The 27,657-nt window shown below is 39.5% G+C and overlaps 4 protein-coding genes, 22 non-coding genes and 6 pseudogenes across 26 annotated transcripts; 28 read left to right on the top strand and 4 right to left on the bottom strand.

Annotated features, from left to right (window-relative positions):
* Positions 1–486: 486 nt before the first annotated feature.
* On the top strand, positions 487–602 carry LOC126825785 (U5 spliceosomal RNA). The gene has a single exon (XR_007682199.1). It is a non-coding gene; the product is annotated as a U5 spliceosomal RNA (small nuclear RNA).
* Positions 603–717: 115 nt separating this feature from the next.
* LOC126825923 (U5 spliceosomal RNA) lies at positions 718–835 on the top strand. Its single transcript, XR_007682316.1, has one exon. It is a non-coding gene; the product is annotated as a U5 spliceosomal RNA (small nuclear RNA).
* A 702-nt stretch (positions 836–1,537) lies between these two features.
* Positions 1,538–1,655, top strand: LOC126825863 (U5 spliceosomal RNA). The gene has a single exon (XR_007682278.1). It is a non-coding gene; the product is annotated as a U5 spliceosomal RNA (small nuclear RNA).
* Positions 1,656–3,577: 1,922 nt separating this feature from the next.
* LOC126825796 (U5 spliceosomal RNA) lies at positions 3,578–3,693 on the top strand. The gene has a single exon (XR_007682210.1). It is a non-coding gene; the product is annotated as a U5 spliceosomal RNA (small nuclear RNA).
* Positions 3,694–3,797: 104 nt separating this feature from the next.
* Positions 3,798–3,903, top strand: LOC126825894 (U5 spliceosomal RNA; annotated as a pseudogene).
* A 1,896-nt stretch (positions 3,904–5,799) lies between these two features.
* Positions 5,800–5,915, top strand: LOC126825795 (U5 spliceosomal RNA). The gene has a single exon (XR_007682209.1). It is a non-coding gene; the product is annotated as a U5 spliceosomal RNA (small nuclear RNA).
* Positions 5,916–6,019: 104 nt separating this feature from the next.
* On the top strand, positions 6,020–6,125 carry LOC126825893 (U5 spliceosomal RNA; annotated as a pseudogene).
* Positions 6,126–6,828: 703 nt separating this feature from the next.
* LOC126825842 (U5 spliceosomal RNA) lies at positions 6,829–6,944 on the top strand. The gene has a single exon (XR_007682255.1). It is a non-coding gene; the product is annotated as a U5 spliceosomal RNA (small nuclear RNA).
* Positions 6,945–7,261: 317 nt separating this feature from the next.
* On the bottom strand, positions 7,262–7,804 carry LOC126824392 (uncharacterized). The gene has a single exon (XM_050553613.1). It carries the CDS (start codon positions 7,802–7,804, stop codon positions 7,262–7,264), a length of 543 nt encoding a protein of 180 aa, XP_050409570.1.
* A 1,059-nt stretch (positions 7,805–8,863) lies between these two features.
* Positions 8,864–8,979, top strand: LOC126825784 (U5 spliceosomal RNA). Its single transcript, XR_007682198.1, has one exon. It is a non-coding gene; the product is annotated as a U5 spliceosomal RNA (small nuclear RNA).
* Positions 8,980–9,094: 115 nt separating this feature from the next.
* Positions 9,095–9,212, top strand: LOC126825922 (U5 spliceosomal RNA). Its single transcript, XR_007682315.1, has one exon. It is a non-coding gene; the product is annotated as a U5 spliceosomal RNA (small nuclear RNA).
* Positions 9,213–9,914: 702 nt separating this feature from the next.
* LOC126825861 (U5 spliceosomal RNA) lies at positions 9,915–10,032 on the top strand. Its single transcript, XR_007682276.1, has one exon. It is a non-coding gene; the product is annotated as a U5 spliceosomal RNA (small nuclear RNA).
* A 1,926-nt stretch (positions 10,033–11,958) lies between these two features.
* Positions 11,959–12,074, top strand: LOC126825803 (U5 spliceosomal RNA). Its single transcript, XR_007682218.1, has one exon. It is a non-coding gene; the product is annotated as a U5 spliceosomal RNA (small nuclear RNA).
* A 115-nt stretch (positions 12,075–12,189) lies between these two features.
* Positions 12,190–12,307, top strand: LOC126825921 (U5 spliceosomal RNA). The gene has a single exon (XR_007682314.1). It is a non-coding gene; the product is annotated as a U5 spliceosomal RNA (small nuclear RNA).
* A 106-nt stretch (positions 12,308–12,413) lies between these two features.
* On the top strand, positions 12,414–12,529 carry LOC126825841 (U5 spliceosomal RNA). The gene has a single exon (XR_007682254.1). It is a non-coding gene; the product is annotated as a U5 spliceosomal RNA (small nuclear RNA).
* A 317-nt stretch (positions 12,530–12,846) lies between these two features.
* On the bottom strand, positions 12,847–13,389 carry LOC126824391 (uncharacterized). The gene has a single exon (XM_050553612.1). It carries the CDS (start codon positions 13,387–13,389, stop codon positions 12,847–12,849), a length of 543 nt encoding a protein of 180 aa, XP_050409569.1.
* A 1,060-nt stretch (positions 13,390–14,449) lies between these two features.
* Positions 14,450–14,565, top strand: LOC126825802 (U5 spliceosomal RNA). The gene has a single exon (XR_007682217.1). It is a non-coding gene; the product is annotated as a U5 spliceosomal RNA (small nuclear RNA).
* Positions 14,566–14,680: 115 nt separating this feature from the next.
* LOC126825920 (U5 spliceosomal RNA) lies at positions 14,681–14,798 on the top strand. The gene has a single exon (XR_007682313.1). It is a non-coding gene; the product is annotated as a U5 spliceosomal RNA (small nuclear RNA).
* A 106-nt stretch (positions 14,799–14,904) lies between these two features.
* LOC126825840 (U5 spliceosomal RNA) lies at positions 14,905–15,020 on the top strand. Its single transcript, XR_007682253.1, has one exon. It is a non-coding gene; the product is annotated as a U5 spliceosomal RNA (small nuclear RNA).
* Positions 15,021–16,934: 1,914 nt separating this feature from the next.
* LOC126825810 (U5 spliceosomal RNA) lies at positions 16,935–17,050 on the top strand. Its single transcript, XR_007682225.2, has one exon. It is a non-coding gene; the product is annotated as a U5 spliceosomal RNA (small nuclear RNA).
* A 104-nt stretch (positions 17,051–17,154) lies between these two features.
* Positions 17,155–17,260, top strand: LOC126825885 (U5 spliceosomal RNA; annotated as a pseudogene).
* Positions 17,261–17,963: 703 nt separating this feature from the next.
* Positions 17,964–18,079, top strand: LOC126825837 (U5 spliceosomal RNA). The gene has a single exon (XR_007682251.1). It is a non-coding gene; the product is annotated as a U5 spliceosomal RNA (small nuclear RNA).
* A 315-nt stretch (positions 18,080–18,394) lies between these two features.
* On the bottom strand, positions 18,395–18,937 carry LOC126824390 (uncharacterized). The gene has a single exon (XM_050553611.1). It carries the CDS (start codon positions 18,935–18,937, stop codon positions 18,395–18,397), a length of 543 nt encoding a protein of 180 aa, XP_050409568.1.
* Positions 18,938–19,993: 1,056 nt separating this feature from the next.
* On the top strand, positions 19,994–20,109 carry LOC126825935 (U5 spliceosomal RNA). Its single transcript, XR_007682327.1, has one exon. It is a non-coding gene; the product is annotated as a U5 spliceosomal RNA (small nuclear RNA).
* Positions 20,110–20,213: 104 nt separating this feature from the next.
* Positions 20,214–20,319, top strand: LOC126825884 (U5 spliceosomal RNA; annotated as a pseudogene).
* Positions 20,320–21,027: 708 nt separating this feature from the next.
* Positions 21,028–21,143, top strand: LOC126825860 (U5 spliceosomal RNA). The gene has a single exon (XR_007682275.1). It is a non-coding gene; the product is annotated as a U5 spliceosomal RNA (small nuclear RNA).
* Positions 21,144–23,061: 1,918 nt separating this feature from the next.
* On the top strand, positions 23,062–23,177 carry LOC126825934 (U5 spliceosomal RNA). Its single transcript, XR_007682326.1, has one exon. It is a non-coding gene; the product is annotated as a U5 spliceosomal RNA (small nuclear RNA).
* A 104-nt stretch (positions 23,178–23,281) lies between these two features.
* On the top strand, positions 23,282–23,387 carry LOC126825883 (U5 spliceosomal RNA; annotated as a pseudogene).
* Positions 23,388–24,089: 702 nt separating this feature from the next.
* On the top strand, positions 24,090–24,206 carry LOC126825877 (U5 spliceosomal RNA). The gene has a single exon (XR_007682291.1). It is a non-coding gene; the product is annotated as a U5 spliceosomal RNA (small nuclear RNA).
* Positions 24,207–24,525: 319 nt separating this feature from the next.
* LOC126824389 (uncharacterized) lies at positions 24,526–25,068 on the bottom strand. Its single transcript, XM_050553610.1, has one exon. The coding sequence runs from the start codon at positions 25,066–25,068 to the stop codon at positions 24,526–24,528; it is 543 nt and encodes a 180-aa protein (XP_050409567.1).
* Positions 25,069–25,806: 738 nt separating this feature from the next.
* LOC126825882 (U5 spliceosomal RNA) lies at positions 25,807–25,912 on the top strand (annotated as a pseudogene).
* A 702-nt stretch (positions 25,913–26,614) lies between these two features.
* On the top strand, positions 26,615–26,731 carry LOC126825875 (U5 spliceosomal RNA). Its single transcript, XR_007682290.1, has one exon. It is a non-coding gene; the product is annotated as a U5 spliceosomal RNA (small nuclear RNA).
* The last annotated feature ends 926 nt before the right edge of the window (positions 26,732–27,657 follow it).

Below are 27,657 nucleotides of genomic sequence, written 5' to 3'. Positions count from 1 at the left end.
ATCAACTGCTTTATGATGACTGCTCATGTGGACGGCTTGTTGAAGCCACCCAAAAGAGTTTTCAAACCAGTTAATCCACGGAAAACATTAATCAGTACTGTTAACTAATAATGTCTCCAACACAATTATCGCTGATTACTAATCACCAATCATAACAAGATTTATCTTTATTGAGGATTAAAATGCCGCAGTAAACTCTTGGTTTCAAAGGAGGGTCGCGGGGCGGGCGGTGGGGGGGGGGGGGGCATTGTTCGCAAATGTCTACTTGTTAATAAAATGACATCGCAGTAAAACTCGCCATAACATTGGGCTTGGAATCAAAATCTGTAAAGGCATTCGAAGATTTTCGCTGCGTTAATTTATCTAGAACTTATAATGCTTGTGAATTTATACTCCGGCGTTTTTGTCTCGTATCACTGTTTTGTCATACCGGCATGACGTGTGTATGAAACTTGGACCAGGTGATTAGCCCACGTTTTGATAAAATTACTCTGGTTTCTCCTCATTTTTCGTGTAAATCTTTCGCCTTTTACTAAAGATTTCCGTGGGGAGGAACAACTTAATGAGTCTATAGACAATTTCTTTAACCCTCTACGGAGGGTAAATTAAGATAAAAAGAGTGTTAGGGGTTATTTTCCTTATAAAATTTGTTTTGTCATACCGGCATGACGTGTGTATGAAACTTGGACCAGGTGATTAGCCCACGTTTTGAAAAAATTACTCTGGTTTCTCCTCATTTTTCGTGTAAATCTTTCGCCTTTTACTAAAGATTTCCGTGGGGAGGAACAACTTAATGAGTCTATAGACAATTTCTTTTAGCCCTCTACGGAGGGTAAATTAAGATAAAAAGAGTGTTAGGGGTTATTTTCCTTATAAAATTTAAGTATGATAGCCCAAATCAGAGTTGGTTCTGCTGGCAGGAATATGTTGACGCTCGAATGAGCAGAAAACCCGAGGTCCAGCTGTCTAAACACACGAGTACACGGAAAACAAATCTCGTTTCACAGTTGGAATTGATAGCGTGAGTTAGTCTCAAAATGATTAATCAGTACTGATTAATATATACATCCACACTTATCGCTGATTACTTATCACCTATCATAGCTTGAGTTATGTTTAATAGCAGTCTGTATTCTGTGGATATCAAAAACAAAAAGAGAGTTGTGATCGTTTGCATTACTAGCGTAGGTCTGTCATTGAGTCAACTGGCGTGGTTTCGAATTCCCGGTTATACTTGTCAAGGAGTCGGGTCGCCTGTCCAAACTCGTGGGTTTTCTTCGGACACCCACCCCCTACCACTGCTAAAAAGCCGCACGTGCAAGCGAATTACTGAAATAATAATTAAAAAGAAACATGCATTGGTCCCTAGTTTGTGTCGAGTGTAAGCTGCATTTAATTATCTAGATCTTATAAGGCTTGTGAATTTATTTTCCAGCGTTATTGTCTCCTGTCAGGATCACTGGTTCGTCATAATGGAGTGACACGTAGATTTGTATATGTAACGTGGACCGGGTGATTAGCCCGCGTTTTGAAATATTCCTCTGGTTTTCCTCATCTCTCGTGTAAATCTTTCGCCTTTTACTAAAGATTTCCGTGGGGAGGAAGAACTTAATGAGTCTGTAGACAATTAATCTTTAACCCTCTAAGTAGGGTAAAATTAAAATGACTGTAAGTATTCCCCTGTATCCATTTAAGTGATGCAAATGTACCCAAACGAGAATTTCTCCGACTTTCCCCTAATTGTTATAATATAAAGTTCCCTAGGCGCAATCGAATTATTGAAATACTATCGAACCACATGTTAGTCCCGAAATGACCAAGTTCTCTCTCTCTCTTTCTCTCTCTCTCTCATATACAGTAAAAAGAAAACCGAATTCTAATGGCATATTAAAGTTTAATCAAACGTAACAAGAATATATGGTTACAAAACTTGAACATAAAGAAAATAAAACAAAGCATAAACAACAGCAGATCATTCACACTCTTCGGAGAAGTCGCTGCCTTCGTTTGACTTTAGCTATCTCTGTCAGGGATCTTGTGTTTCTCGCACGACTTCTTTTATTACCAAACCACTTTTTGACCTGTTCCGTTGTTAGACCCGAAATCTCGGCCAGTTGTTCAACTTGCTGGGCCGTGGGATACGGGTGAACTAAGTGTGACTGGTACCATTGTTCTAGTACTTTCAGGGACCGACGACACAAGACTGGACGAGTCCTCGCCGTTGTTGACGACTTGCTCGGTTCAGTGCGTGATGCCAATAACTGTAAACTAGATTCTACCCGGTCGATGATCATGCGTAGCTGGTTGTCAAGTTCCACATGGAGCGACTGTTGCTGAACTTTGGATGGACAGGACTGAACACGGTTCATTCTCTCCATGTCAATGCTGGCGGAATGGAAGCGGTAAAAGCAAGATAGTTGTTGAACCATGTCAGGATATTCAGGTTGAAGTTTGGAAAACATCTGAAGGAGTGATTCTTCTCTTTCTCTGATATTCACCACCTCGTGGGTTGAAAACATCAACGAATCTGCAAAGCTGTCAGTGGATTTGACTTCGTCGACGATCAAACATCTCAGGTCGTTGTAAAATTGGGGAATAACGGGCCCCTTGTTGTTGATTATGTCATCTTCATACTGTACACGATTTGGCGACGATTTATCATCAGCTACGAGGCGTGTCAGCTCAGAAATTGATAAATTACTGTTCCCTGGATTTTCATTTCCAAATTCAAATGCTAAACATTCCGTAAATCGGGATTCTCCACACTCATCAACAATATTGCCTGGAAAATAGATAGAAATATATTCAATTAAACGTATGCGACCAATTAAATGCATTCTATATTCCAAACTCATACATCTCAAGCCATCTTCTATAATAGAATAGCCTATTCTGCATTTAAAAAAGCTTCAGAAATAAAGAAATTTACCTGTCACACTGATTATTTCGTAGTTACCCGCCGGAAGTTGTGAAAAATCGGGAATGAAAGAAGCCATGTTGTATTATTTTTTCTTCTCGAAAATTTAGCGCAATGAAATAAAATCCGGGAATGGCAGATTGAGAATGAGATGTCAGAATTGAGTCGATCCTTTTAAATCAACTGCTTTATGATGACTGCTCATGTGGACGGCTTGTTGAAGCCACCCAAAAGAGTTTTCAAACCAGTTAATCCACGGAAAACATTAATCAGTACTGTTAACTAATAATGTCTCCAACACAATTATCGCTGATTACTAATCACCAATCATAACAAGATTTATCTTTATTGAGGATTAAAATGCCGCAGTAAACTCTTGGTTTCAAAGGAGGGTCGCGGGGTGGGCGGTGGGGGGGGGGCGTTGTTCGCAAATGTCTACTTGTTAATAAAATGACATCGCAGTAAAACTCGCCATAACATTGGGCGTGGAATCAAAATCTGTAAAGGCATTCGAAGATTTTCGCTGCGTTAATTTATCTAGAACTTATAATGCTTGTGAATTTATACTCCGGCGTTTTTGTCTCGTATCACTGTTTTGTCATACCGGCATGACGTGTGTATGAAACTTGGACCAGGTGATTAGCCCACGTTTTGATAAAATTACTCTGGTTTCTCCTCATTTATCGTGTAAATCTTTCGCCTTTTACTAAAGATTTCCGTGGGGAGGAACAACTTAATGAGTCTATAGACAATTTCTTTAACCCTCAACGGAGGGTAAATTAAGATAAAAAGAGTGTTAGGGGTTATTTTCATTATAAAATTTGTTTTGTCATACCGGTATGAAACTTGGACCAGGTGATTAGCCCACGTTTTGAAAAAATTACTCTGGTTTCTCGTGTAAATCTTTCGCTTTTTACTAAAGATTTCCGTGGGGAGGAACAACTTAATGAGTCTATAGACAATTTCTTTAACCCTCTACGGAGGGTAAATTAAGATAAAAAGAGTGTTTGGGGTTATTTTCCTTATAAAATTTAAGTATGATAGCCCAAATCAGAGTTGGTTCTGCTGGCAGGAATATGTTGACGCTCGAATGAGCAGAAAACCCGAGGTCCATCTGTCAAAACACACGGGTACACGTAAAACAAATCTCGTTTCACAGTTGGAATTGATAGCGTGAGTTAGTCTCAAAATGATTAATCAGTACTGATTAATATATACATCCACACTAATCGCTGATTACTTATCACCTATCATAGCTTGAGTTATGTTTAATAGCAGTCTGTATTCTGTGGATATCAAAAACAAAAAGAGAGTTGTGATCGTTTGCATTACTAGCGTAGGTCTGTCATTGAGTCAACTGGCGTGGTTTCGAATTCCCGGTTATACTTGTCAAGGAGTCGGGTCGCCTGTCCAAACTCGTGGGTTTTCTTCGGACCCCCACCCCCTACCACTGCTAAAAAGCCGCACGTGCAAGCGAATTACTGAAATAATAATAAAAAAGAAACATGCATTGGTCCCTAGTTTGTGTCGAGTGTAAGCTGCATTTAATTATCTAGATCTTATAAGGCTTGTGAATTTATTTTCCAGCGTTATTGTCTCCTGTCAGGATCACTGGTTCGTCATAATGGAGTGACACGTAGATTTGGATGGACAGGACTGAACACGGTTCATTCTCTCCATGTCAATGCTGGCGGAATGGAAGCGGTAAAAGCAAGATAGTTGTTGAACCATGTCAGGATATTCAGGTTGAAGTTTGGAAAACATCTGAAGGAGTGATTCTTCTCTTTCTCTGATATTCACCACCTCGTGGGTTGAAAACATCAACGAATCTGCAAAGCTGTCAGTGGATTTGACTTCGTCGACGATCAAACATCTCAGGTCGTTGTAAAATTGGGGAATAACGGGCCCCTTGTTGTTGATTATGTCATCTTCATACTGTACACGATTTGGCGACGATTTATCATCAGCTACGAGGCGTGTCAGCTCAGAAATTGATAAATTACTGTTCCCTGGATTTTCATTTCCAAATTCAAATGCTAAACATTCCGTAAATCGGGATTCTCCACACTCATCAACAATATTGCCTGGAAAATAGATAGAAATATATTCAATTAAACGTATGCGACCAATTAAATGCATTCTATATTCCAAACTCATACATCTCAAGCCATCTTCTATAATAGAATAGCCTATTCTGCATTTAAAAAAGCTTCAGAAATAAAGAAATTTACCTGTCACACTGATTATTTCGTAGTTACCCGCCGGAAGTTGTGAAAAATCGGGAATGAAAGAAGCCATGTTGTATTATTTTTTCTTCTCGAAAATTTAGCGCAATGAAATAAAATCCGGGAATGGCAGATTGAGAATGAGATGTCAGAATTGAGTCGATCCTTTTAAATCAACTGCTTTATGATGACTGCTCATGTGGACGGCTTGTTGAAGCCACCCAAAAGAGTTTTCAAACCAGTTAATCCACGGAAAACATTAATCAGTACTGTTAACTAATAATGTCTCCAACACAATTATCGCTGATTACTAATCACCAATCATAACAAGATTTATCTTTATTGAGGATTAAAATGCCGCAGTAAACTCTTGGTTTCAAAGGAGGGTCGCGGGGTGGGCGGTGGGGGGGGGGGGGCGTTGTTCGCAAATGTCTACTTGTTAATAAAATGACATCGCAGTAAAACTCGCCATAACATTGGGCGTGGAATCAAAATCTGTAAAGGCATTCGAAGATTTTCGCTGCGTTAATTTATCTAGAACTTATAATGCTTGTGAATTTATACTCCGGCGTTTTTGTCTCGTATCACTGTTTTGTCATACCGGCATGACGTGTGTATGAAACTTGGACCAGGTGATTAGCCCACGTTTTGATAAAATTACTCTGGTTTCTCCTCATTTATCGTGTAAATCTTTCGCCTTTTACTAAAGATTTCCGTGGGGAGGAACAACTTAATGAGTCTATAGACAATTTCTTTAACCCTCAACGGAGGGTAAATTAAGATAAAAAGAGTGTTAGGGGTTATTTTCATTATAAAATTTGTTTTGTCATACCGGTATGAAACTTGGACCAGGTGATTAGCCCACGTTTTGAAAAAATTACTCTGGTTTCTCGTGTAAATCTTTCGCTTTTTACTAAAGATTTCCGTGGGGAGGAACAACTTAATGAGTCTATAGACAATTTCTTTAACCCTCTACGGAGGGTAAATTAAGATAAAAAGAGTGTTTGGGGTTATTTTCCTTATAAAATTTAAGTATGATAGCCCAAATCAGAGTTGGTTCTGCTGGCAGGAATATGTTGACGCTCGAATGAGCAGAAAACCCGAGGTCCATCTGTCAAAACACACGGGTACACGTAAAACAAATCTCGTTTCACAGTTGGAATTGATAGCGTGAGTTAGTCTCAAAATGATTAATCAGTACTGATTAATATATACATCCACACTAATCGCTGATTACTTATCACCTATCATAGCTTGAGTTATGTTTAATAGCAGTCTGTATTCTGTGGATATCAAAAACAAAAAGAGAGTTGTGATCGTTTGCATTACTAGCGTAGGTCTGTCATTGAGTCAACTGGCGTGGTTTCGAATTCCCGGTTATACTTGTCAAGGAGTCGGGTCGCCTGTCCAAACTCGTGGGTTTTCTTCGGACCCCCACCCCCTACCACTGCTAAAAAGCCGCACGTGCAAGCGAATTACTGAAATAATAATAAAAAAGAAACATGCATTGGTCCCTAGTTTGTGTCGAGTGTAAGCTGCATTTAATTATCTAGATCTTATAAGGCTTGTGAATTTATTTTCCAGCGTTATTGTCTCCTGTCAGGATCACTGGTTCGTCATAATGGAGTGACACGTAGATTTGTATATGTAACGTGGACCGGGTGATTAGCCCGCGTTTTGAAATATTCCTCTGGTTTTCCTCATCTCTCGTGTAAATCTTTCGCCTTTTACTAAAGATTTCCGTGGGGAGGAAGAACTTAATGAGTCTGTAGACAATTTCTTTAACCCTCTAAGTAGGGTAAAATTAAAATGACTGTAAGTATTCCCCTGTATCCATTTAAGTGATGCAAATGTACCCAAACGAGAATTTCTCCGACTTTCCCCTAATTGTTATAATATAAAGTTCCCTAGGCGCAATCGAATTATTGAAATACTATCGAACCACGTGTTAGTCCCGAAATGACCAAGTTCTCTCTCTTTCTCTCTCTCTCTCATATACAGTAAAAAGAAAACCGAATTCTAATGGCATATTAAAGTTTAATCAAACGTAACAAGAATATATGGTTACAAAACTTGAACATAAAGAAAATAAAACAAAGCATAAACAACAGCAGATCATTCACACTCTTCGGAGAAGTCGCTGCCTTCGTTTGACTTTAGCTATCTCTGTCAGGGATCTTGTGTTTCTCGCACGACTTCTTTTATTACCAAACCACTTTTTGACCTGTTCCGTTGTTGGACCCGAAATCTCGGCCAGTTGTTCAACTTGCTGGGCCGTGGGATACGGGTGAACTAAGTGTGACTGGTACCATTGTTCTAGTACTTTCAGGGACCGACGACACAAGACTGGACGAGTCCTCGCCGTTGTTGACGACTTGCTCGGTTCAGTGCGTGATGCCAATAACTGTAAACTAGATTCTACCCGGTCGATGATCATGCGTAGCTGGTTGTCAAGTTCCACATGGAGCGACTGTTGCTGAACTTTGGATGGACAGGACTGAACACGGTTCATTCTCTCCATGTCAATGCTGGCGGAATGGAAGCGGTAAAAGCAAGATAGTTGTTGAACCATGTCAGGATATTCAGGTTGAAGTTTGGAAAACATCTGAAGGAGTGATTCTTCTCTTTCTCTGATATTCACCACCTCGTGGGTTGAAAACATCAACGAATCTGCAAAGCTGTCAGTGGATTTGACTTCGTCGACGATCAAACATCTCAGGTCGTTGTAAAATTGGGGAATAACGGGCCCCTTGTTGTTGATTATGTCATCTTCATACTGTACACGATTTGGCGACGATTTATCATCAGCTACGAGGCGTGTCAGCTCAGAAATTGATAAATTACTGTTCCCTGGATTTTCATTTCCAAATTCAAATGCTAAACATTCCGTAAATCGGGATTCTCCACACTCATCAACAATATTGCCTGGAAAATAGATAGAAATATATTCAATTAAACGTATGCGACCAATTAAATGCATTCTATATTCCAAACTCATACATCTCAAGCCATCTTCTATAATAGAATAGCCTATTCTGCATTTAAAAAAGCTTCAGAAATAAAGAAATTTACCTGTCACACTGATTATTTCGTAGTTACCCGCCGGAAGTTGTGAAAAATCGGGAATGAAAGAAGCCATGTTGTATTATTTTTTCTTCTCGAAAATTTAGCGCAATGAAATAAAATCCGGGAATGGCAGATTGAGAATGAGATGTCAGAATTGAGTCGATCCTTTTAAATCAACTGCTTTATGATGACTGCTCATGTGGACGGCTTGTTGAAGCCACCCAAAAGAGTTTTCAAACCAGTTAATCCACGGAAAACATTAATCAGTACTGTTAACTAATAATGTCTCCAACACAATTATCGCTGATTACTAATCACCAATCATAACAAGATTTATCTTTATTGAGGATTAAAATGCCGCAGTAAACTCTTGGTTTCAAAGGAGGGTCGCGGGGCGGGCGGTGGGGGGGGGGGCATTGTTCGCAAATGTCTACTTGTTAATAAAATGACATCGCAGTAAAACTCGCCATAACATTGGGCTTGGAATCAAAATCTGTAAAGGCATTCGAAGATTTTCGCTGCGTTAATTTATCTAGAACTTATAATGCTTGTGAATTTATACTCCGGCGTTTTTGTCTCGTATCACTGTTTTGTCATACCGGCATGACGTGTGTATGAAACTTGGACCAGGTGATTAGCCCACGTTTTGATAAAATTACTCTGGTTTCTCCTCATTTTTCGTGTAAATCTTTCGCCTTTTACTAAAGATTTCCGTGGGGAGGAACAACTTAATGAGTCTATAGACAATTTCTTTAACCCTCTACGGAGGGTAAATTAAGATAAAAAGAGTGTTAGGGGTTATTTTCCTTATAAAATTTGTTTTGTCATACCGGCATGACGTGTGTATGAAACTTGGACCAGGTGATTAGCCCACGTTTTGAAAAAATTACTCTGGTTTCTCCTCATTTTTCGTGTAAATCTTTCGCCTTTTACTAAAGATTTCCGTGGGGAGGAACAACTTAATGAGTCTATAGACAATTTCTTTTAGCCCTCTACGGAGGGTAAATTAAGATAAAAAGAGTGTTAGGGGTTATTTTCCTTATAAAATTTAAGTATGATAGCCCAAATCAGAGTTGGTTCTGCTGGCAGGAATATGTTGACGCTCGAATGAGCAGAAAACCCGAGGTCCAGCTGTCTAAACACACGAGTACACGTAAAACAAATCTCGTTTCACAGTTGGAATTGATAGCGTGAGTTAGTCTCAAAATGATTAATCAGTACTGATTAATATATACATCCACACTTATCGCTGATTACTTATCACCTATCATAGCTTGAGTTATGTTTAATAGCAGTCTGTATTCTGTGGATATCAAAAACAAAAAGAGAGTTGTGATCGTTTGCATTACTAGCGTAGGTCTGTCATTGAGTCAACTGGCGTGGTTTCGAATTCCCGGTTATACTTGTCAAGGAGTCGGGTCGCCTGTCCAAACTCGTGGGTTTTCTTCGGACACCCACCCCCTACCACTGCTAAAAAGCCGCACGTGCAAGCGAATTACTGAAATAATAATTAAAAAGAAACATGCATTGGTCCCTAGTTTGTGTCGAGTGTAAGCTGCATTTAATTATCTAGATCTTATAAGGCTTGTGAATTTATTTTCCAGCGTTATTGTCTCCTGTCAGGATCACTGGTTCGTCATAATGGAGTGACACGTAGATTTGTATATGTAACGTGGACCGGGTGATTAGCCCGCGTTTTGAAATATTCCTCTGGTTTTCCTCATCTCTCGTGTAAATCTTTCGCCTTTTACTAAAGATTTCCGTGGGGAGGAAGAACTTAATGAGTCTGTAGACAATTAATCTTTAACCCTCTAAGTAGGGTAAAATTAAAATGACTGTAAGTATTCCCCTGTATCCATTTAAGTGATGCAAATGTACCCAAACGAGAATTTCTCCGACTTTCCCCTAATTGTTATAATATAAAGTTCCCTAGGCGCAATCGAATTATTGAAATACTATCGAACCACATGTTAGTCCCGAAATGACCAAGTTCTCTCTCTCTCTTTCTCTCTCTCTCTCATATACAGTAAAAAGAAAACCGAATTCTAATGGCATATTAAAGTTTAATCAAACGTAACAAGAATATATGGTTACAAAACTTGAACATAAAGAAAATAAAACAAAGCATAAACAACAGCAGATCATTCACACTCTTCGGAGAAGTCGCTGCCTTCGTTTGACTTTAGCTATCTCTGTCAGGGATCTTGTGTTTCTCGCACGACTTCTTTTATTACCAAACCACTTTTTGACCTGTTCCGTTGTTAGACCCGAAATCTCGGCCAGTTGTTCAACTTGCTGGGCCGTGGGATACGGGTGAACTAAGTGTGACTGGTACCATTGTTCTAGTACTTTCAGGGACCGACGACACAAGACTGGACGAGTCCTCGCCGTTGTTGACGACTTGCTCGGTTCAGTGCGTGATGCCAATAACTGTAAACTAGATTCTACCCGGTCGATGATCATGCGTAGCTGGTTGTCAAGTTCCACATGGAGCGACTGTTGCTGAACTTTGGATGGACAGGACTGAACACGGTTCATTCTCTCCATGTCAATGCTGGCGGAATGGAAGCGGTAAAAGCAAGATAGTTGTTGAACCATGTCAGGATATTCAGGTTGAAGTTTGGAAAACATCTGAAGGAGTGATTCTTCTCTTTCTCTGATATTCACCACCTCGTGGGTTGAAAACATCAACGAATCTGCAAAGCTGTCAGTGGATTTGACTTCGTCGACGATCAAACATCTCAGGTCGTTGTAAAATTGGGGAATAACGGGCCCCTTGTTGTTGATTATGTCATCTTCATACTGTACACGATTTGGCGACGATTTATCATCAGCTACGAGGCGTGTCAGCTCAGAAATTGATAAATTACTGTTCCCTGGATTTTCATTTCCAAATTCAAATGCTAAACATTCCGTAAATCGGGATTCTCCACACTCATCAACAATATTGCCTGGAAAATAGATAGAAATATATTCAATTAAACGTATGCGACCAATTAAATGCATTCTATATTCCAAACTCATACATCTCAAGCCATCTTCTATAATAGAATAGCCTATTCTGCATTTAAAAAAGCTTCAGAAATAAAGAAATTTACCTGTCACACTGATTATTTCGTAGTTACCCGCCGGAAGTTGTGAAAAATCGGGAATGAAAGAAGCCATGTTGTATTATTTTTTCTTCTCGAAAATTTAGCGCAATGAAATAAAATCCGGGAATGGCAGATTGAGAATGAGATGTCAGAATTGAGTCGATCCTTTTAAATCAACTGCTTTATGATGACTGCTCATGTGGACGGCTTGTTGAAGCCACCCAAAAGAGTTTTCAAACCAGTTAATCCACGGAAAACATTAATCAGTACTGTTAACTAATAATGTCTCCAACACAATTATCGCTGATTACTAATCACCAATCATAACAAGATTTATCTTTATTGAGGATTAAAATGCCGCAGTAAACTCTTGGTTTCAAAGGAGGGTCGCGGGGTGGGCGGTGGGGGGGGGGGGGGCGTTGTTCGCAAATGTCTACTTGTTAATAAAATGACATCGCAGTAAAACTCGCCATAACATTGGGCTTGGAATCAAAATCTGTAAAGGCATTCGAAGATTTTCGCTGCGTTAATTTATCTAGAACTTATAATGCTTGTGAATTTATACTCCGGCGTTTTTGTCTCGTATCACTGTTTTGTCATACCGGCATGACGTGTGTATGAAACTTGGACCAGGTGATTAGCCCACGTTTTGATAAAATTACTCTGGTTTCTCCTCATTTTTCGTGTAAATCTTTCGCCTTTTACTAAAGATTTCCATGGGGAGGAACAACTTAATGAGTCTATAGACAATTTCTTTAACCCTCTACGGAGGGTAAATTAAGATAAAAAGAGTGTTAGGGGTTATTTTCCTTATAAAATTTGTTTTGTCATACCGGCATGACGTGTGTATGAAACTTGGACCAGGTGATTAGCCCACGTTTTGATAAAATTACTCTGGTTTCTCCTCATTTTTCGTGTAAATCTTTCGCCTTTTACTAAAGATTTCCGTGGGGAGGAACAACTTAATGAGTCTATAGACAATTTCTTTTAGCCCTCTACGGAGGGTAAATTAAGATAAAAAGAGTGTTAGGGGTTATTTTCCTTATAAAATTTGTTTTGTCATACCGGCATGACGTGTGTATGACCGGGTGATTAGCCCGCGTTTTGAAATATTCCTCTGGTTTTCCTCATCTCTCGTGTAAATCTTTCGCCTTTTACTAAAGATTTCCGTGGGGAGGAAGAACTTAATGAGTCTGTAGACAATTTCTTTAACCCTCTAAGTAGGGTAAAATTAAAATGACTGTAAGTATTCCCCTGTATCCATTTAAGTGATGCAAATGTACCCAAACGAGAATTTCTCCGACTTTCCCCTAATTGTTATAATATAAAGTTCCCTAGGCGCAATCGAATTATTGAAATACTATCGAACCACGTGTTAGTCCCGAAATGACCAAGTTCTCTCTCTTTCTCTCTCTCTCTCATATACAGTAAAAAGAAAACCGAATTCTAATGGCATATTAAAGTTTAATCAAACGTAACAAGAATATATGGTTACAAAACTTGAACATAAAGAAAATAAAACAAAGCATAAACAACAGCAGATCATTCACACTCTTCGGAGAAGTCGCTGCCTTCGTTTGACTTTAGCTATCTCTGTCAGGGATCTTGTGTTTCTCGCACGACTTCTTTTATTACCAAACCACTTTTTGACCTGTTCCGTTGTTGGACCCGAAATCTCGGCCAGTTGTTCAACTTGCTGGGCCGTGGGATACGGGTGAACTAAGTGTGACTGGTACCATTGTTCTAGTACTTTCAGGGACCGACGACACAAGACTGGACGAGTCCTCGCCGTTGTTGACGACTTGCTCGGTTCAGTGCGTGATGCCAATAACTGTAAACTAGATTCTACCCGGTCGATGATCATGCGTAGCTGGTTGTCAAGTTCCACATGGAGCGACTGTTGCTGAACTTTGGATGGACAGGACTGAACACGGTTCATTCTCTCCATGTCAATGCTGGCGGAATGGAAGCGGTAAAAGCAAGATAGTTGTTGAACCATGTCAGGATATTCAGGTTGAAGTTTGGAAAACATCTGAAGGAGTGATTCTTCTCTTTCTCTGATATTCACCACCTCGTGGGTTGAAAACATCAACGAATCTGCAAAGCTGTCAGTGGATTTGACTTCGTCGACGATCAAACATCTCAGGTCGTTGTAAAATTGGGGAATAACGGGCCCCTTGTTGTTGATTATGTCATCTTCATACTGTACACGATTTGGCGACGATTTATCATCAGCTACGAGGCGTGTCAGCTCAGAAATTGATAAATTACTGTTCCCTGGATTTTCATTTCCAAATTCAAATGCTAAACATTCCGTAAATCGGGATTCTCCACACTCATCAACAATATTGCCTGGAAAATAGATAGAAATATATTCAATTAAACGTATGCGACCAATTAAATGCATTCTATATTCCAAACTCATACATCTCAAGCCATCTTCTATAATAGAATAGCCTATTCTGCATTTAAAAAAGCTTCAGAAATAAAGAAATTTACCTGTCACACTGATTATTTCGTAGTTACCCGCCGGAAGTTGTGAAAAATCGGGAATGAAAGAAGCCATGTTGTATTATTTTTTCTTCTCGAAAATTTAGCGCAATGAAATAAAATCCGGGAATGGCAGATTGAGAATGAGATGTCAGAATTGAGTCGATCCTTTTAAATCAACTGCTTTATGATGACTGCTCATGTGGACGGCTTGTTGAAGCCACCCAAAAGAGTTTTCAAACCAGTTAATCCACGGAAAACATTAATCAGTACTGTTAACTAATAATGTCTCCAACACAATTATCGCTGATTACTAATCACCAATCATAACAAGATTTATCTTTATTGAGGATTAAAATGCCGCAGTAAACTCTTGGTTTCAAAGGAGGGTCGCGGGGTGGGCGGTGGGGGGGGGGGGCGTTGTTCGCAAATGTCTACTTGTTAATAAAATGACATCGCAGTAAAACTCGCCATAACATTGGGCTTGGAATCAAAATCTGTAAAGGCATTCGAAGATTTTCGCTGCGTTAATTTATCTAGAACTTATAATGCTTGTGAATTTATACTCCGGCGTTTTTGTCTCGTATCACTGTTTTGTCATACCGGCATGACGTGTGTATGAAACTTGGACCAGGTGATTAGCCCACGTTTTGATAAAATTACTCTGGTTTCTCCTCATTTTTCGTGTAAATCTTTCGCCTTTTACTAAAGATTTCCATGGGGAGGAACAACTTAATGAGTCTATAGACAATTTCTTTAACCCTCTACGGAGGGTAAATTAAGATAAAAAGAGTGTTAGGGGTTATTTTCCTTATAAAATTTGTTTTGTCATACCGGCATGACGTGTGTATGAAACTTGGACCAGGTGATTAGCCCACGTTTTGATAAAATTACTCTGGTTTCTCCTCATTTTTCGTGTAAATCTTTCGCCTTTTACTAAAGATTTCCGTGGGGAGGAACAACTTAATGAGTCTATAGACAATTTCTTTTAGCCCTCTACGGAGGGTAAATTAAGATAAAAAGAGTGTTAGGGGTTATTTTCCTTATAAAATTTGTTTTGTCATACCGGCATGACGTGTGTATGACCGGGTGATTAGCCCGCGTTTTGAAATATTCCTCTGGTTTTCCTCATCTCTCGTGTAAATCTTTCGCCTTTTACTAAAGATTTCCGTGGGGAGGAAGAACTTAATGAGTCTGTAGACAATTTCTTTAACCCTCTAAGTAGGGTAAAATTAAAATGACTGTAAGTATTCCCCTGTATCCATTTAAGTGATGCAAATGTACCCAAACGAGAATTTCTCCGACTTTCCCCTAATTGTTATAATATAAAGTTCCCTAGGCGCAATCGAATTATTGAAATACTATCGAACCACGTGTTAGTCCCGAAATGACCAAGTTCTCTCTCTTTCTCTCTCTCTCATATACAGTAAAAAGAAAACCGAATTCTAATGGCATATTAAAGTTTAATCAAACGTAACAAGAATATATGGTTACAAAACTTGAACATAAAGAAAATAAAACAAAGCATAAACAACAGCAGATCATTCACACTCTTCGGAGAAGTCGCTGCCTTCGTTTGACTTTAGCTATCTCTGTCAGGGATCTTGTGTTTCTCGCACGACTTCTTTTATTAGCAAACCACTTTTTGACCTGTTCCGTTGTTGGACCCGAAATCTCGGCCAGTTGTTCAACTTGCTGGGCCGTGGGATACGGGTGAACTAAGTGTGACTGGTACCATTGTTCTAGTACTTTCAGGGACCGACGACACAAGACTGGACGAGTCCTCGCCGTTGTTGACGACTTGCTCGGTTCAGTGCGTGATGCCAATAACTGTAAACTAGATTCTACCCGGTCGATGATCATGCGTAGCTGGTTGTCAAGTTCCACATGGAGCGACTGTTGCTGAACTTTGGATGGACAGGACTGAACACGGTTCATTCTCTCCATGTCAATGCTGGCGGAATGGAAGCGGTAAAAGCAAGATAGTTGTTGAACCATGTCAGGATATTCAGGTTGAAGTTTGGAAAACATCTGAAGGAGTGATTCTTCTCTTTCTCTGATATTCACCACCTCGTGGGTTGAAAACATCAACGAATCTGCAAAGCTGTCAGTGGATTTGACTTCGTCGACGATCAAACATCTCAGGTCGTTGTAAAATTGGGGAATAACGGGCCCCTTGTTGTTGATTATGTCATCTTCATACTGTACACGATTTGGCGACGATTTATCATCAGCTACGAGGCGTGTCAGCTCAGAAATTGATAAATTACTGTTCCCTGGATTTTCATTTCCAAATTCAAATGCTAAACATTCCGTAAATCGGGATTCTCCACACTCATCAACAATATTGCCTGGAAAATAGATAGAAATATATTCAATTAAACGTATGCGACCAATTAAATGCATTCTATATTCCAAACTCATACATCTCAAGCCATCTTCTATAATAGAATAGCCTATTCTGCATTTAAAAAAGCTTCAGAAATAAAGAAATTTACCTGTCACACTGATTATTTCGTAGTTACCCGCCGGAAGTTGTGAAAAATCGGGAATGAAAGAAGCCATGTTGTATTATTTTTTCTTCTCGAAAATTTAGCGCAATGAAATAAAATCCGGGAATGGCAGATTGAGAATGAGATGTCAGAATTGAGTCGATCCTTTTAAATCAACTGCTTTATGATGACTGCTCATGTGGACGGCTTGTTGAAGCCACCCAAAAGAGTTTTCAAACCAGTTAATCCACGGAAAACATTAATCAGTACTGTTAACTAATAATGTCTCCAACACAATTATCGCTGATTACTAATCACCAATCATAACAAGATTTATCTTTATTGAGGATTAAAATGCCGCAGTAAACTCTTGGTTTCAAAGGAGTGTCGCGGGGCGGGCGGTAGGGGGGTTTTTGTTCGCAAATGTCTACTTGTTAATAAAATGACATCGCAGTAAAACTCGCCATAACATTGGGCGTGGAATCAAAATCTGTAAAGGCATTCGAAGATTTTCGCTGCGTTAATTTATCTAGAACTTATAATGCTTGTGAATTTATACTCCGGCGTTTTTGTCTCGTATCACTGTTTTGTCATACCGGCATGACGTGTGTATGAAACTTGGACCAGGTGATTAGCCCACGTTTTGATAAAATTACTCTGGTTTCTCCTCATTTTTCGTGTAAATCTTTCGCCTTTTACTAAAGATTTCCATGGGGAGGAACAACTTAATGAGTCTATAGACAATTTCTTTAACCCTCTACGGAGGGTAAATTAAGATAAAAAGAGTGTTAGGGGTTATTTTCCTTATAAAATTTGTTTTGTCATACCGGTATGAAACTTGGACCAGGTGATTAGCCCACGTTTTGAAAAAATTACTCTGGTTTCTCGTGTAAATCTTTCGCTTTTTACTAAAGATTTCCGTGGGGAGGAACAACTTAATGAGTCTATAGACAATTTCTTTAACCCTCTACGGAGGGTAAATTAAGATAAAAAGAGTGTTTGGGGTTATTTTCCTTATAAAATTTAAGTATGATAGCCCAAATCAGAGTTGGTTCTGCTGGCAGGAATATGTTGACGCTCGAATGAGCAGAAAACCCGAGGTCCATCTGTCAAAACACACGGGTACACGTAAAACAAATCTCGTTTCACAGTTGGAATTGATAGCGTGAGTTAGTCTCAAAATGATTAATCAGTACTGATTAATATATACATCCACACTAATCGCTGATTACTTATCACCTATCATAGCTTGAGTTATGTTTAATAGCAGTCTGTATTCTGTGGATATCAAAAACAAAAAGAGAGTTGTGATCGTTTGCATTACTAGCGTAGGTCTGTCATTGAGTCAACTGGCGTGGTTTCGAATTCCCGGTTATACTTGTCAAGGAGTCGGGTCGCCTGTCCAAACTCGTGGGTTTTCTTCGGACCCCCACCCCCTACCACTGCTAAAAAGCCGCACGTGCAAGCGAATTACTGAAATAATAATAAAAAAGAAACATGCATTGGTCCCTAGTTTGTGTCGAGTGTAAGCTGCATTTAATTATCTAGATCTTATAAGGCTTGTGAATTTATTTTCCAGCGTTATTGTCTCCTGTCAGGATCACTGGTTCGTCATAATGGAGTGACACGTAGATTTGTATATGTAACGTGGACCGGGTGATTAGCCCGCGTTTTGAAATATTCCTCTGGTTTTCCTCATCTCTCGTGTAAATCTTTCGCCTTTTACTAAAGATTTCCGTGGGGAGGAAGAACTTAATGAGTCTGTAGACAATTTCTTTAACCCTCTAAGTAGGGTAAAATTAAAATGACTGTAAGTATTCCCCTGTATCCATTTAAGTGATGCAAATGTACCCAAACGAGAATTTCTCCGACTTTCCCCTAATTGTTATAATATAAAGTTCCCTAGGCGCAATCGAATTATTGAAATACTATCGAACCACGTGTTAGTCCCGAAATGACCAAGTTCTCTCTCTTTCTCTCTCTCTCATATACAGTAAAAAGAAAACCGAATTCTAATGGCATATTAAAGTTTAATCAAACGTAACAAGAATATATGGTTACAAAACTTGAACATAAAGAAAATAAAACAAAGCATAAACAACAGCAGATCATTCACACTCTTCGGAGAAGTCGCTGCCTTCGTTTGACTTTAGCTATCTCTGTCAGGGATCTTGTGTTTCTCGCACGACTTCTTTTATTACCAAACCACTTTTTGACCTGTTCCGTTGTTGGACCCGAAATCTCGGCCAGTTGTTCAACTTGCTGGGCCGTGGGATACGGGTGAACTAAGTGTGACTGGTACCATTGTTCTAGTACTTTCAGGGACCGACGACACAAGACTGGACGAGTCCTCGCCGTTGTTGACGACTTGCTCGGTTCAGTGCGTGATGCCAATAACTGTAAACTAGATTCTACCCGGTCGATGATCATGCGTAGCTGGTTGTCAAGTTCCACATGGAGCGACTGTTGCTGAACTTTGGATGGACAGGACTGAACACGGTTCATTCTCTCCATGTCAATGCTGGCGGAATGGAAGCGGTAAAAGCAAGATAGTTGTTGAACCATGTCAGGATATTCAGGTTGAAGTTTGGAAAACATCTGAAGGAGTGATTCTTCTCTTTCTCTGATATTCACCACCTCGTGGGTTGAAAACATCAACGAATCTGCAAAGCTGTCAGTGGATTTGACTTCGTCGACGATCAAACATCTCAGGTCGTTGTAAAATTGGGGAATAACGGGCCCCTTGTTGTTGATTATGTCATCTTCATACTGTACACGATTTGGCGACGATTTATCATCAGCTACGAGGCGTGTCAGCTCAGAAATTGATAAATTACTGTTCCCTGGATTTTCATTTCCAAATTCAAATGCTAAACATTCCGTAAATCGGGATTCTCCACACTCATCAACAATATTGCCTGGAAAATAGATAGAAATATATTCAATTAAACGTATGCGACCAATTAAATGCATTCTATATTCCAAACTCATACATCTCAAGCCATCTTCTATAATAGAATAGCCTATTCTGCATTTAAAAAAGCTTCAGAAATAAAGAAATTTACCTGTCACACTGATTATTTCGTAGTTACCCGCCGGAAGTTGTGAAAAATCGGGAATGAAAGAAGCCATGTTGTATTATTTTTTCTTCTCGAAAATTTAGCGCAATGAAATAAAATCCGGGAATGGCAGATTGAGAATGAGATGTCAGAATTGAGTCGATCCTTTTAAATCAACTGCTTTATGATGACTGCTCATGTGGACGGCTTGTTGAAGCCACCCAAAAGAGTTTTCAAACCAGTTAATCCACGGAAAACATTAATCAGTACTGTTAACTAATAATGTCTCCAACACAATTATCGCTGATTACTAATCACCAATCATAACAAGATTTATCTTTATTGAGGATTAAAATGCCGCAGTAAACTCTTGGTTTCAAAGGAGTGTCGCGGGGCGGGCGGTAGGGGGGTTTTTGTTCGCAAATGTCTACTTGTTAATAAAATGACATCGCAGTAAAACTCGCCATAACATTGGGCGTGGAATCAAAATCTGTAAAGGCATTCGAAGATTTTCGCTGCGTTAATTTATCTAGAACTTATAATGCTTGTGAATTTATACTCCGGCGTTTTTGTCTCGTATCACTGTTTTGTCATACCGGCATGACGTGTGTATGAAACTTGGACCAGGTGATTAGCCCACGTTTTGATAAAATTACTCTGGTTTCTCCTCATTTATCGTGTAAATCTTTCGCCTTTTACTAAAGATTTCCGTGGGGAGGAACAACTTAATGAGTCTATAGACAATTTCTTTAACCCTCTACGGAGGGTAAATTAAGATAAAAAGAGTGTTAGGGGTTATTTTCCTTATAAAATTTGTTTTGTCATACCGGTATGAAACTTGGACCAGGTGATTAGCCCACGTTTTGAAAAAATTACTCTGGTTTCTCGTGTAAATCTTTCGCTTTTTACTAAAGATTTCCGTGGGGAGGAACAACTTAATGAGTCTATAGACAATTTCTTTAACCCTCTACGGAGGGTAAATTAAGATAAAAAGAGTGTTTGGGGTTATTTTCCTTATAAAATTTAAGTATGATAGCCCAAATCAGAGTTGGTTCTGCTGGCAGGAATATGTTGACGCTCGAATGAGCAGAAAACCCGAGGTCCATCTGTCAAAACACACGGGTACACGTAAAACAAATCTCGTTTCACAGTTGGAATTGATAGCGTGAGTTAGTCTCAAAATGATTAATCAGTACTGATTAATATATACATCCACACTTATCGCTGATTACTTATCACCTATCATAGCTTGAGTTATGTTTAATAGCAGTCTGTATTCTGTGGATATCAAAAACAAAAAGAGAGTTGTGATCGTTTGCATTACTAGCGTAGGTCTGTCATTGAGTCAACTGGCGTGGTTTCGATTTCCGGGTTATACTTGTCAAGGAGTCGGGTCGCCTGTCCAAACTCGTGGGTTTTCTTCGGACCCCCACCCCCTACCACTGCTAAAAAGCCGCACGTGCAAGCGAATTACTGAAATAATAATAAAAAAGAAACATGCATTGGTCCCTAGTTTGTGTCGAGTGTAAGTGTAAGCTGCATTTAATTATCTAGACTTATAAGGCTTGTGAATTTATTTTCCAGCGTTATTGTCTCCTGTCAGGATCACTGGTTCGTCATAATGGAGTGACACGTAGATTTGTATATGTAACGTGGACCGGGTGATTAGCCCGCGTTTTGAAATATTCCTCTGGTTTTCCTCATCTCTCGTGTAAATCTTTCGCCTTTTACTAAAGATTTCCGTGGGGAGGAAGAACTTAATGAGCCTGTAGACAATTTCTTTAACCCTCTAAGTAGGGTAAAATTAAAATGACTGTAAGTATTCCCCTGTATCCATTTAAGTGATGCAAATGTACCCAAACGAGAATTTCTCCGACTTTCCCCTAATTGTTATAATATAAAGTTCCCTAGGCGCAATCGAATTATTGAAATACTATCGAACCACATGTTAGTCCCGAAATGACCAAGTTCTCTCTCTCTCTTTCTCTCTCTCTCATATACAGTAAAAAGAAAACCGAATTCTAATGGCATATTAAAGTTTAATCAAACGTAACAAGAATATATGGTTACAAAACTTGAACATAAAGAAAATAAAACAAAGCATAAACAACAGCAGATCATTCACACTCTTCGGAGAAGTCGCTGCCTTCGTTTGACTTTAGCTATCTCTGTCAGGGATCTTGTGTTTCTCGCACGACTTCTTTTATTACCAAACCACTTTTTGACCTGTTCCGTTGTTAGACCCGAAATCTCGGCCAGTTGTTCAACTTGCTGGGCCGTGGGATACGGGTGAACTAAGTGTGACTGGTACCATTGTTCTAGTACTTTCAGGGACCGACGACACAAGACTGGACGAGTCCTCGCCGTTGTTGACGACTTGCTCGGTTCAGTGCGTGATGCCAATAACTGTAAACTAGATTCTACCCGGTCGATGATCATGCGTAGCTGGTTGTCAAGTTCCACATGGAGCGACTGTTGCTGAACTTTGGATGGACAGGACTGAACACGGTTCATTCTCTCCATGTCAATGCTGGCGGAATGGAAGCGGTAAAAGCAAGATAGTTGTTGAACCATGTCAGGATATTCAGGTTGAAGTTTGGAAAACATCTGAAGGAGTGATTCTTCTCTTTCTCTGATATTCACCACCTCGTGGGTTGAAAACATCAACGAATCTGCAAAGCTGTCAGTGGATTTGACTTCGTCGACGATCAAACATCTCAGGTCGTTGTAAAATTGGGGAATAACGGGCCCCTTGTTGTTGATTATGTCATCTTCATACTGTACACGATTTGGCGACGATTTATCATCAGCTACGAGGCGTGTCAGCTCAGAAATTGATAAATTACTGTTCCCTGGATTTTCATTTCCAAATTCAAATGCTAAACATTCCGTAAATCGGGATTCTCCACACTCATCAACAATATTGCCTGGAAAATAGATAGAAATATATTCAATTAAACGTATGCGACCAATTAAATGCATTCTATATTCCAAACTCATACATCTCAAGCCATCTTCTATAATAGAATAGCCTATTCTGCATTTAAAAAAGCTTCAGAAATAAAGAAATTTACCTGTCACACTGATTATTTCGTAGTTACCCGCCGGAAGTTGTGAAAAATCGGGAATGAAAGAAGCCATGTTGTATTATTTTTTCTTCTCGAAAATTTAGCGCAATGAAATAAAATCCGGGAATGGCAGATTGAGAATGAGATGTCAGAATTGAGTCGATCCTTTTAAATCAACTGCTTTATGATGACTGCTCATGTGGACGGCTTGTTGAAGCCACCCAAAAGAGTTTTCAAACCAGTTAATCCACGGAAAACATTAATCAGTACTGTTAACTAATAATGTCTCCAACACAATTATCGCTGATTACTAATCACCAATCATAACAAGATTTATCTTTATTGAGGATTAAAATGCCGCAGTAAACTCTTGGTTTCAAAGGAGTGTCGCGGGGCGGGCGGTAGGGGGGTTTTTGTTCGCAAATGTCTACTTGTTAATAAAATGACATCGCAGTAAAACTCGCCATAACATTGGGCGTGGAATCAAAATCTGTAAAGGCATTCGAAGATTTTCGCTGCGTTAATTTATCTAGAACTTATAATGCTTGTGAATTTATACTCCGGCGTTTTTGTCTCGTATCACTGTTTTGTCATACCGGCATGACGTGTGTATGAAACTTGGACCAGGTGATTAGCCCACGTTTTGATAAAATTACTCTGGTTTCTCCTCATTTATCGTGTAAATCTTTCGCCTTTTACTAAAGATTTCCGTGGGGAGGAACAACTTAATGAGTCTATAGACAATTTCTTTAACCCTCTACGGAGGGTAAATTAAGATAAAAAGAGTGTTAGGGGTTATTTTCCTTATAAAATTTGTTTTGTCATACCGGTATGAAACTTGGACCAGGTGATTAGCCCACGTTTTGAAAAAATTACTCTGGTTTCTCGTGTAAATCTTTCGCTTTTTACTAAAGATTTCCGTGGGGAGGAACAACTTAATGAGTCTATAGACAATTTCTTTAACCCTCTACGGAGGGTAAATTAAGATAAAAAGAGTGTTTGGGGTTATTTTCCTTATAAAATGTAAGTATGATAGCCCAAATCAGAGTTGGTTCTGCTGGCAGGAATATGTTGACGCTCGAATGAGCAGAAAACCCGAGGTCCATCTGTCAAAACACACGGGTACACGTAAAACAAATCTCGTTTCACAGTTGGAATTGATAGCGTGAGTTAGTCTCAAAATGATTAATCAGTACTGATTAATATATACATCCACACTAATCGCTGATTACTTATCACCTATCATAGCTTGAGTTATGTTTAATAGCAGTCTGTATTCTGTGGATATCAAAAACAAAAAGAGAGTTGTGATCGTTTGCATTACTAGCGTAGGTCTGTCATTGAGTCAACTGGCGTGGTTTCGAATTCCCGGTTATACTTGTCAAGGAGTCGGGTCGCCTGTCCAAACTCGTGGGTTTTCTTCGGACCCCCACCCCCTACCACTGCTAAAAAGCCGCACGTGCAAGCGAATTACTGAAATAATAATAAAAAAGAAACATGCATTGGTCCCTAGTTTGTGTCGAGTGTAAGCTGCATTTAATTATCTAGATCTTATAAGGCTTGTGAATTTATTTTCCAGCGTTATTGTCTCCTGTCAGGATCACTGGTTCGTCATAATGGAGTGACACGTAGATTTGTATATGTAACGTGGACCGGGTGATTAGCCCGCGTTTTGAAATATTCCTCTGGTTGTCCTCATCTCTCGTGTAAATCTTTCGCCTTTTACTAAAGATTTCCGTGGGGAGGAAGAACTTAATGAGTCTGTAGACAATTTCTTTAACCCTCTAAGTAGGGTAAAATTAAAATGACTGTAAGTATTCCCCTGTATCCATTTAAGTGATGCAAATGTACCCAAACGAGAATTTCTCCGACTTTCCCCTAATTGTTATAATATAAAGTTCCCTAGGCGCAATCGAATTATTGAAATACTATCGAACCACATGTTAGTCCCGAAATGACCAAGTTCTCTCTCTCTCTCTCTCTCTCTCTCATATACAGTAAAAAGAAAACCGAATTCTAATGGCATATTAAAGTTTAATCAAACGTAACAAGAATATATGGTTACAAAACTTGAACATAAAGAAAATAAAACAAAGCATAAACAACAGCAGATCATTCACACTCTTCGGAGAAGTCGCTGCCTTCGTTTGACTTTAGCTATCTCTGTCAGGGATCTTGTGTTTCTCGCACGACTTCTTTTATTACCAAACCACTTTTTGACCTGTTCCGTTGTTGGACCCGAAATCTCGGCCAGTTGTTCAACTTGCTGGGCCGTGGGATACGGGTGAACTAAGTGTGACTGGTACCATTGTTCTAGTACTTTCAGGGACCGACGACACAAGACTGGACGAGTCCTCGCCGTTGTTGACGACTTGCTCGGTTCAGTGCGTGATGCCAATAACTGTAAACTAGATTCTACCCGGTCGATGATCATGCGTAGCTGGTTGTCAAGTTCCACATGGAGCGACTGTTGCTGAACTTTGGATGGACAGGACTGAACACGGTTCATTCTCTCCATGTCAATGCTGGCGGAATGGAAGCGGTAAAAGCAAGATAGTTGTTGAACCATGTCAGGATATTCAGGTTGAAGTTTGGAAAACATCTGAAGGAGTGATTCTTCTCTTTCTCTGATATTCACCACCTCGTGGGTTGAAAACATCAACGAATCTGCAAAGCTGTCAGTGGATTTGACTTCGTCGACGATCAAACATCTCAGGTCGTTGTAAAATTGGGGAATAACGGGCCCCTTGTTGTTGATTATGTCATCTTCATACTGTACACGATTTGGCGACGATTTATCATCAGCTACGAGGCGTGTCAGCTCAGAAATTGATAAATTACTGTTCCCTGGATTTTCATTTCCAAATTCAAATGCTAAACATTCCGTAAATCGGGATTCTCCACACTCATCAACAATATTGCCTGGAAAATAGATAGAAATATATTCAATTAAACGTATGCGACCAATTAAATGCATTCTATATTCCAAACTCATACATCTCAAGCCATCTTCTATAATAGAATAGCCTATTCTGCATTTAAAAAAGCTTCAGAAATAAAGAAATTTACCTGTCACACTGATTATTTCGTAGTTACCCGCCGGAAGTTGTGAAAAATCGGGAATGAAAGAAGCCATGTTGTATTATTTTTTCTTCTCGAAAATTTAGCGCAATGAAATAAAATCCGGGAATGGCAGATTGAGAATGAGATGTCAGAATTGAGTCGATCCTTTTAAATCAACTGCTTTATGACCGGGTGATTATAGACAATTTCTTTAACCCTCTACGGAGGGTAAATTAAGATAAAAAGAGTGTTAGGGGTTATTTTCCTTATAAAATTTGTTTTGTCATACCGGTATGAAACTTGGACCAGGTGATTAGCCCACGTTTTGAAAAAATTACTCTGGTTTCTCGTGTAAATCTTTCGCTTTTTACTAAAGATTTCCGTGGGGAGGAACAACTTAATGAGTCTATAGACAATTTCTTTAACCCTCTACGGAGGGTAAATTAAGATAAAAAGAGTGTTTGGGGTTATTTTCCTTATAAAATGTAAGTATGATAGCCCAAATCAGAGTTGGTTCTGCTGGCAGGAATATGTTGACGCTCGAATGAGCAGAAAACCCGAGGTCCATCTGTCAAAACACACGGGTACACGTAAAACAAATCTCGTTTCACAGTTGGAATTGATAGCGTGAGTTAGTCTCAAAATGATTAATCAGTACTGATTAATATATACATCCACACTAATCGCTGATTACTTATCACCTATCATAGCTTGAGTTATGTTTAATAGCAGTCTGTATTCTGTGGATATCAAAAACAAAAAGAGAGTTGTGATCGTTTGCATTACTAGCGTAGGTCTGTCATTGAGTCAACTGGCGTGGTTTCGAATTCCCGGTTATACTTGTCAAGGAGTCGGGTCGCCTGTCCAAACTCGTGGGTTTTCTTCGGACCCCCACCCCCTACCACTGCTAAAAAGCCGCACGTGCAAGCGAATTACTGAAATAATAATAAAAAAGAAACATGCATTGGTCCCTAGTTTGTGTCGAGTGTAAGCTGCATTTAATTATCTAGATCTTATAAGGCTTGTGAATTTATTTTCCAGCGTTATTGTCTCCTGTCAGGATCACTGGTTCGTCATAATGGAGTGACACGTAGATTTGTATATGTAACGTGGACCGGGTGATTAGCCCGCGTTTTGAAATATTCCTCTGGTTGTCCTCATCTCTCGTGTAAATCTTTCGCCTTTTACTAAAGATTTCCGTGGGGAGGAAGAACTTAATGAGTCTGTAGACAATTTCTTTAACCCTCTAAGTAGGGTAAAATTAAAATGACTGTAAGTATTCCCCTGTATCCATTTAAGTGATGCAAATGTACCCAAACGAGAATTTCTCCGACTTTCCCCTAATTGTTATAATATAAAGTTCCCTAGGCGCAATCGAATTATTGAAATACTATCGAACCACATGTTAGTCCCGAAATGACCAAGTTCTCTCTCTCTCTCTCTCTCTCTCTCATATACAGTAAAAAGAAAACCGAATTCTAATGGCATATTAAAGTTTAATCAAACGTAACAAGAATATATGGTTACAAAACTTGAACATAAAGAAAATAAAACAAAGCATAAACAACAGCAGATCATTCACACTCTTCGGAGAAGTCGCTGCCTTCGTTTGACTTTAGCTATCTCTGTCAGGGATCTTGTGTTTCTCGCACGACTTCTTTTATTACCAAACCACTTTTTGACCTGTTCCGTTGTTGGACCCGAAATCTCGGCCAGTTGTTCAACTTGCTGGGCCGTGGGATACGGGTGGGATACGGGTGAACTAAGTGTGACTGGTACCATTGTTCTAGTACTTTCAGGGACCGACGACACAAGACTGGACGAGTCCTCGCCGTTGTTGACGACTTGCTCGGTTCAGTGCGTGATGCCAATAACTGTAAACTAGATTCTACCCGGTCGATGATCATGCGTAGCTGGTTGTCAAGTTCCACATGGAGCGACTGTTGCTGAACTTTGGATGGACAGGACTGAACACGGTTCATTCTCTCCATGTCAATGCTGGCGGAATGGAAGCGGTAAAAGCAAGATAGTTGTTGAACCATGTCAGGATATTCAGGTTGAAGTTTGGAAAACATCTGAAGGAGTGATTCTTCTCTTTCTCTGATATTCACCACCTCGTGGGTTGAAAACATCAACGAATCTGCAAAGCTGTCAGTGGATTTGACTTCGTCGACGATCAAACATC

This window comes from Patella vulgata, chromosome 6 (assembly GCF_932274485.2).
Source record: "Patella vulgata chromosome 6, xgPatVulg1.2, whole genome shotgun sequence".
NCBI classification, from domain to species: domain Eukaryota; kingdom Metazoa; phylum Mollusca; class Gastropoda; family Patellidae; genus Patella; species Patella vulgata.
This window is presented reverse-complemented; position numbering and strand designations above follow the sequence as displayed.